General features: G+C 35.6%; 1 protein-coding gene across 1 annotated transcript; it reads left to right on the top strand.

The window, feature by feature from the left end:
• The first annotated feature begins 4,881 nt into the window (after positions 1-4,881).
• Positions 4,882-8,222, top strand: LOC113749373 (receptor-like protein kinase 7). The gene is made up of 2 exons (XM_027293078.1): positions 4,882-7,504; positions 7,601-8,222. Exons 1-2 carry the CDS (start codon positions 4,942-4,944, stop codon positions 7,987-7,989), a joined length of 2,952 nt encoding a protein of 983 aa, XP_027148879.1. The 5' UTR covers positions 4,882-4,941; the 3' UTR covers positions 7,990-8,222.
• The last annotated feature ends 1,007 nt before the right edge of the window (positions 8,223-9,229 follow it).

Genomic DNA, 9,229 nt, shown 5'->3' with positions numbered 1-9,229 from the left:
TTGAATAATCAGTGCTTTAGTGATCTTGTTTACTTTTACATCTAGATTTTATATCTTTTTAATAGTTAAAGAAAGATAAAATGAAGAATATGCAAAAGAATTGCTTTAGTTGATTCTGATTATTCTTTATAATTACTTTTCGTAATCAAATTTTATAAAATCTATAATAAAAGAGAACAAATACATAAATGGTCTCTGAAAACAAGTATATATAATGAGAATTACAGCTCAATATCACTTATATATCATCCATTTCTTGAACCACAAGAATATCCTCAAAACAAGTGCAAAATTGAATTGCTATTTTCTTTTATTTGGTTGGATTTTTGCTATAATTTGATATAATCCTTGCAAGTCTTCTTTGTTCTTGCCTTGACGTGGAGTTGATCATTAAGCTCATTATCCTTATGCAAACTCTTCGGCAGCATGGAACCTGCACGTCGGTTGGCATTTGCTGAATCGGATTTTTACTTGTCAGCTGCGCTAAATAAAATTTACCTGTCAACGTTCTAGTATCGTTAATTAAATGTTTCTTTCTAGAACATTGCTTGTCATATTTTCTTTGTTAATTGGTAGTGGGATGCAATTGTCAATTACCAAAGCCTAAAAAATATTATCAAAACTTTAAAAAATTCGGTTATCTTAAAACCTGTTTATTTTTCTTCGGCAAACTATGCTGGGATTGACTGCAAGTCTTATTTTATGTACAACAAACGAAAGAAGACGTTAATGTGAAATAGATGGATGGTAGATTTTGTTCTTGTTCAAGTGGAATTTGGAAACCAATAATCTTTTGACCGTTGGCCATCACCAAGATTTTAAAATTCGGTGGAGTGGGAGGTCAAGTGTTTCCATCACAATATGTTTCCTCAAAAAAATTCATATGGATACATAGTGTATCTGTCTGGTCTGATTGTGGTTCAATCCCCCATCAATTTCTCATAGGTTCAATTGGGTCTCCCTTTTAGATTAGATTACAATAAGGTAGTTTAGTTAAAATGACGATGACAAAAAAAAAAAAAAAAAGAATTTGGAAGTGATCAAGCAAGGTTTCAGATACATTTCCTTCTTCTGCTTTGACATGCACATATTTTTCATTTTTGTCATTTCCTTTTTCTCGCAAGTGTGTGACATGAGACTTAACCAGGATGCGTGCACGGGAAATACAAAATGGCAACATCAGCTGTTTGTATCACTTGCAACTGATGATGAAATTTATCTTCCTATAATCAAAATAATTAAAGAAATTAATTTCTCTTCTTGATAATTTCGAGATTTTTTTTTTGTTTGTTTTCTTTTGCCTGGATTAGGGTAATGTTTCATTTGTTGACACTAGCAAACAAGAATTGGTTCAATCCTTCATTTCTGAACACCTCTATAAGTAGAAGAATGTAGAGATTTATGTCCAAAACTGGTCCAAATTCTGTAATTACTAGCCGACATCTTTAACTTCATACTCCTATGTAACAAAACGGTGAAATTAAGAAACCTATTTGTAGGTTGTATTATAGCTTGAAAGTTTTTTTTTTTTTTGAAGGAATTATAGCTAGTATCAAAAAATAAAAAAAGGGGAATTATAGCTTGAAAGTTGAAACCACTGAAACACCTAGAGCCATAATGTAGAATTGACTATCTCAATTATACTTTAAAATGGAGATATACTTTTAACTCATCGCTCACCGCAACCTTGACTATTTCCAGCTGCCTGATCGCCTAAGCATACTATTCATAGCCTTCTCAATGAAAATTGCAAATAATAAAAAAAATATTAATTTATTACGAAAAAAAATATAGAATAAATAATTTGTTGCTACTGTTTATTTTGATTTTAGAAGCTTATATGATTTGATACATTATACGTACATATGTGCATACATGATGTATATACACATCATATATACATGTGTGTGTGTGATATACATATATATATATATATAATTGCACTATACAAATATATCACATCGTAAATATAACAATTTCTAAAGCTCACTACACATATATTAAGAAAATGTCCATAAAATATGAAGATATAATAGTAAACACTACGTAATTTAAATGTTCTTATAACAAATGACATAATATAATAAAACTTCTTTCTAATCAAGATAAAACTAAGGAAAACTTTTATCTAAGCTCATAGTACAATGATGATAAACTAGCCTGGATGTTAATATGATGAAATTTCCAAGATGTTACTAAGATTCCAAGTTCTTCAATTAAATTCAATACTACCAAGTTGAATTTTCCCTTATCATTACTAATATAATTAGTTGCCAGTGACATTAGTATTAGTTATAAATACTTTTTCAATTAGTATTACAAATAATCGCTACTATTTTCAATTCGAATTTTACGTAGTTATTATTCATTTGATACTGACAGTGTATATACTGTTAGTGCAAGAGAGATTAATCCTTACTAATATTACATGTAATGTACTAAAGTTATTTAGAATTAGAATTAGGACTATTACGCATATTGCTAGTATTTAGTACTATTATTAACATAACAAGCTACTACTAGTATTAATGCCGAGTATTGATATTGAACTCCCAAAACGTCGGGGTAGGTACAGAAGACAATAATTAACAATTAGTCTCAGGAAAAGAAGTCAAATGCCACTTTTAATTAGCCGTCACTTAATTAACTATCAGCTTGATCTTCGTTAATTTCATCAAAATGACAATAATCTGCCGAGACTACGAGCTGAAGATCATGTTGTAATTTAACCGAAGATATCAAAATTGAGACAACCATGAGCATTTAATTGTGTGACAAGTGCCTAGTTTTAACGAATATGAGGACAATGACGAGTTTTTTCAAAGCTAAAATGTTGATAATTCAAGAATTGCAATAACTTTTTCTCAAGCCTTGAGCACGTTTGACATGATTTATCCAATTCCAAATTTGCAGGGCTTCTTCCAAATGTCATAGCCACAACAACAAACTGCCAAAGGAAGAAAATAAATTGAGTAAACTAGACTGACCTGATATTTTGAGGGCATGGTTGTTATGTGCATAAGTCAATAAATGATTACAAAGAATTAATTCAATAAGGCTTCATTTGCATTGCAGGGATTTGACAAAAATATTTGGAAATCCTCTCAAATTAATACATCTAATTATTTAAATTTAGGGCTGCAAACGAATCGAGCTGCTCGCGAGCGGCTCGATTCGAACTCGAGTCGAGCTCGATTAATATCGAGCTCGAGTCGAGCTCGAGCCGGCTCGAGTCGAGCTCGAGCTCAGAATATTAAGCTCGTTAGCTCGCGAGCCGGCTCACGAGCTTGAGTATATATATATATTTTTTATTTTTATTTTTATTTAATAATAAAATTACGTATATTATATATATATATATATATTTTTATTTTCATAGTAAAATTACGTATATATCCTTAATATTTTATTATTTATTAAGAAAAAAAATATTATTTTATTTTTTAAAATAATTATTTTTTATTTTTTTCGAGCTCGAGCTCGAGTTCGAGCTCGACTCGAGCTCGGCTCGACTTGATTCGAGTCGAGCTCGAGCTCGAAAATTGCCGGCTCGTCGAGCTCGAGCTTGAGTAAAATTTAGTCGAGGCTCGGCTCGATTAGCTCAAAGCTCGACTCGGCTCTGCTCGTTTGCAGCCCTATTTAAATTATTTAGGAGGTATTTGAAATTATAAATCACAATTTATTATAGTACTTAAAATATATTTTGATAATTGATGAATTATAAATTCTTAGTTAATCCAAACAACTATAGTGATTTGTGTAACTAAATAAAAGAAAAGGGAAATTATTAACTAAAGAGTTCTCACTTTTCATTTCCCATTATTAAGAAACCACTTTGAGATTCATGCTACTAGAAAATTTTTAAAAAAGGGGGATAACAATTCATTTTGCATATTGCTAATTTGGATAATAAGCTTAGGATGTACTAGTTATTTTTTGATGGGTATATTAAAAACCAATAGTTGAAGTTATTTCAATGTTATTTTTCTTAAGAATTCATTTACAAAAAGTGATTTAAAAAATGCGATATGCCTGTGTGATATATACAAACGTAAAAAATCTTAAAAATCGGGAGATGGGTCACTTTTTAGTTAATTTATATCTATTGTCGTATAAATCGTATAGAAGGATTTTCCTTTTCTTAAACTTCTAAAAAAGTACGTAGCAAGCAAGGGCTTTGTTTAGATAGAGTATTATTTGAAATAATTACTGTAACACTTTTTATGATGTGATATATACGAAATAAAAATGTGGTTGGGAATATAAAAATGTAGATTGAGAAAAGTGTTTATGATGCAAGCGAAGTTTTTTTTTTTTTGAAAAATTTGCTACCCAAACATAGGGAACAATAATATGAGAAATTAAAATAAATGCCCCCTAGGGAACAATAATATGCATATGTCCATTTTTAACTTAAATGTATGCATGTATTAATAGTTACTATTGTAAGGACTCCTAGTTATCAGTTTCTTGGAAAAAGACATTAATTAGCTTCCAAAATTTAGTTCATAGGACAAATGAAACTAGTTGACAGATAAACCTAAAATTAAAAGATTAAGTCGGTCAAACACCCCATTTAACTTCATTTTGTCGTAACTAAAAAGAAAACCGACGGCACTAATATATTAGTAATCTCCCACATTTTATTTTTCCAATTTGATATTCACTAAATTAGTACACCACTATTGCCACTATATTACTTTACTGGAATTAAAAAAAAAAATCCCAACAAAATTACTAAAAGAAAAACAAAAAGATGTCATCTGCAAAGGAAAAAGACAACACCACAGTGATGAGTGTGAACGCCCCCGCAAACCGCCATCTGTTAAATGCCACTCCCTCTTGTGAGAAGTTTTCCTTTTACTCAAAGTCTATCTGTCCAATATCCACGAAAACCAAACATTCCCTTCCCCGCCAGCCGACCCAAATTCACCGGCCAACATGCCATCGGAGGAACCAATTTCCCGGCCATTTCTCCCAACCCTTTTCCTCCTCCTCTGTCTTTTCTCATTAGCCACCTCAGATGAGCTTCAAACTCTCCTAACCATCAAAACTTCCTTAAAAAACTCGAACACTTTTGTTTTTGATTCCTGGGATGCTAAGATTCCTACATGCAATTTCACAGGAATCACTTGTGACCCTGCCACAAAACTTGTTAAAGAAATTGAACTTTCCAAGCAGAACCTGAGCGGCCAGGTTCCTTTTGCTGCAATATGCCAGCTGAAATCATTGGAAAGGCTTTCTTTGGGGTTCAACTCTTTGTCTGGACAAGTCACAGAGGACTTAAACCAGTGTGTGAATTTGAGATACTTGGATTTGGGCAACAACTTCTTTTATGGTTCTGTACCGGATATTTCGGCCCTGAGCCAACTCATGTACTTGTACATGAATTTGAGCGGATTTTCTGGTACTTTTCCTTGGAATTCTCTTGACAACATGACCAATCTTGTTGCATTGAGCCTTGGTGACAACCCTTTTGATAGGACACCGTTTCCTCTTGGGGTTGTAAAGCTTAACAAGCTGAATGTGCTATATCTATCCAATTGTAGCATTGACGGGAAAATTCCACCAGGAATTGGGAAACTCACTGAGCTTAGAAACTTGGAATTGTCCCAAAACTATCTTTCTGGTGAAATTCCGGTGGACATTACGAAGCTTCAGAATTTGTGGCAGCTTGAACTTTATGGGAATGAGTTGACCGGGCCATTACCAGTGGGGTTCGGAAATTTAAGCAATCTACAGCGTTTTGATGCTTCCTCCAATCATCTTTCTGGTGACCTTTCAGAAATAAGGTTTTTGACGAAATTGACGAGTTTACAGCTCTTTGAGAATGAGCTAACTGGAGAATTGCCGGCAGAGCTGGGGGAGTTTAGGAATCTGGTGAATTTTTCCATTTACAGGAACAAGCTGACAGGCCAGATTCCTCCGAGTCTTGGCTCCTGGTCGGACTTCAATTTCATTGATGCATCTGAGAATTTCTTCACAGGTCCAATCCCACCTGACATGTGCAAGAAAGGGACCATGACGCAGCTCCTACTCCTCCAGAATAACCTCACCGGAGGAATCCCAGAAACCTATGCAAATTGCTTGACCTTAACTCGTTTCAGGGTCAACAAGAATTTGCTTTCTGGGGTGGTTCCTAAAGGCTTATGGGGGCTACCTAACGTTGGAATGATTGATTTGGCAATGAATCAATTGGTAGGTCCTGTTACTTCTGATGTTGGAGATGCCACATCTTTGGCTCAATTGCTTCTTTCTGATAACCAATTCTCTGGTGAATTGCCATCAGAAATTTCCAAGGCTTCTAAACTGGTTTCTCTTGATTTAAGTAGTAATCAATTTTCTGGTGGGATTCCATCAACAGTTGGGGACTTGAAGGAGTTGGACGATCTTTATCTCCAGAACAACAAGTTTTCTGGTTCCATTCCAGACTCTTTGGGCTCTTGCGACTCCCTCAATGTTATTAGTTTGGCTTACAATTCCCTTACAGGTAATATTCCAGCGTCTTTTGGATCTTTACAGACCCTGACTTTTCTAAACTTGTCCAACAATCAGATCTCTGGCCAAATTCCTGGGAGCTTGGCTTCGCTGAAGCTGAGCCTTCTTGATCTTGCTGATAATCGCTTAAGCGGTCCCATACCTCAGTCTCTCGCCCTTGAGGCCTACAATGGCAGTTTTGCTGGAAACCACGGTCTTTGTGGCCAGAACTTCAAGGATTTTCGTCCATGTAAGGCAGATTCTAAAGCTTCAGGGAAGCTCAGAGAGCTTCTAATTTGCATTCTGGCGCTGGGAATTGTAGCCATGCTGGCTTCACTAGCATGTTTCTGGTACCTAAGAAAGAAGGGCTTGAAGGACGGTAATCGATCATGGAAGGAAGATTCATGGGATTTAAAGTCATTCCATGTTTTAAGCTTTACGGAGGATAACATTCTTGATGGAATCAATCAGGATAATTTAATAGGGAAAGGTGGTTCGGGAAATGTGTACAGAATAAGACTACAAAATGGCATAGAATTGGCCGTGAAGCATATTTGGAATTTGGACTCTGGTGGGAAGAAAAAGATGGAAAGTACTACTCCTATGCTGACAAACCGCCGGAGCAAATCATCAGAATTTGATGCTGAGGTCCAAACATTGAGCTCTATAAGGCATGTTAATGTGGTGAAATTATACTGCAGCATAAGTAGCGAGGATTCTAGCTTGTTGGTGTATGAATATATGCCAAATGGGAGCTTGTGGGATCGATTGCATACTTGTAAGAAGTTGGCTCTTGACTGGGACTCTAGGTATGAGATAGCTTTGGGTGCAGCAAAAGGATTAGAATACTTGCATCATGGTTGTGATCGGCCGGTCATTCATCGCGATGTTAAGTCCAGTAATATTTTGCTGGATGAGGATCTCAAGCCAAGAATTGCTGATTTTGGGCTAGCAAAGATTGTTCAGGCCAACGCAACCACAGATTCCACGCATGTTATTGCAGGAACGCATGGTTATATTGCCCCCGGTGAGTAAATTTTCGCGTTCATTTAGTGCTAATTTCCCAATCCATTTCTTGGGTTTGAACTGGATCTAATTTTGAGCCATTGTTTCTGTTATGCAGAATACGGTTACACTCACAAAGTGAATGAAAAAAGTGATGTTTACAGCTTCGGAGTCGTCCTAATGGAGCTTGTAACGGGTAAAAGGCCGATTGAGCCAGAGTTTGGGGACAACAAGGACATAGTCAGCTGGGTAAGCAGCAAGTTGAAGAGCAAAGAAACCGTGTTGAGTATTGTGGACTCGGCTATCTTAGATGGTTACAAAGAAGAGGCTTTAAAGGTCTTGAAAATAGCCATTCTTTGCACCGCCAGACAACCTGTGCAAAGGCCTACCATGAGGACTGTGGTTCAAATGTTAGAAGATGCTGAACCTTGTAAACTAGTTGGGATTATTATCAGTAAAGATGATAGTATCATGAGGAAGGAATTGAAGGAGAATGAGAAGGTGTAACTCAAGCCCCCCCTAGAAGTATTGTATGATGTACCATATTAACCAGAGCCTTTGTATTGTATCATATAGTTAGCTATTGGCCAAACTGCCAAATGCTTGCTTCTTGTACAAAGAGAGTGCGATTAGGGGCATAGAAAATGGCCCGCTTTTGAATTAGAAATTTGGTTCATATCAGCTGTTAAATGCACAGGTCGCCAGTCTGCATAATTATTGCAGCCCATATTCCCACAGCAGATTATTCAGTTTTTCTACCGCGTTGGGTGCATTACAGCCTTGATATGAATCAAGTACCACAACCATTGAACCACTGAGCTAGACTCAAAAGCCACCAAGGGAGGGACTTAAAGTCCCTTTTTGGGCTGCTGGGTTGTAGGTGAGGGTGAGGTTGACTTGCAACAAAAAAAATCTAAGGGTAGTGGCATAGTACTCTCCTGGTTTAGTTGGATCTGTATATCCATTAGTCTCTAACACACAAGTCTCTTTAGACTCTCTCTCCCCTAGATTAGGATAGAGTAGGTTATACAATGTATCGTTGCTGGCAAAAAAAAAAAGAAAAAGTACCACAACCATTGAGCTTGGCTCAGAGGCCATCAAGTTGTAGGTGGGGGTTCAATTTTTACGTACCAAAACATCCTTTTGGTCTAGTAAGATTTGTATACTTGCTAATCCCTAACATAAGTCTCTTTAGACTCCTCCTCTCTTGTAATTTAGGATAGAATAGGTTATATAATTGTTATCGTTTCTGAAAAAAAAAGAGTCCCATAATACATCATCAAAATGGAAGCCCTTAAAGGATCTATAACACACCTAAAAATGCATATAGATGTTCGCGAGGAGATCTATAATTTACCTCTTCATTTTTTATCTTTTCTTTCCCCTCACAAACAGATCAAATACATGTTCGATTAAATATATGTGTTTGGATAGCTCAATTTTATCAAATAATATTCGATTTGAATTATAAATATATTTTTCAATTCATTTTTTATATTTTCAATTATCTTTTTATCTCACGCGCATTACATTACAAAAAGTGTTACAGTAGTTATTTTAAATAATACTATCCAAACACTCATGTAACTTTTGAATAATCATACGCTAGCAACATTCTAATCTCCAAGTTCAATGTCTGAAGTTGGTTGAAGGACGAAATCTTAGTGGGGAAAACGGGACAACACAAGGGCGAGTGCTCAATATCACCCCCTATTCGCAGGTTTTTATGACTTTTTGAAGGGTCTTG

Source organism: Coffea eugenioides, chromosome 10 (assembly GCF_003713205.1).
Source record: "Coffea eugenioides isolate CCC68of chromosome 10, Ceug_1.0, whole genome shotgun sequence".
Taxonomy (NCBI): domain Eukaryota; kingdom Viridiplantae; phylum Streptophyta; class Magnoliopsida; order Gentianales; family Rubiaceae; genus Coffea; species Coffea eugenioides.
This window is presented reverse-complemented; position numbering and strand designations above follow the sequence as displayed.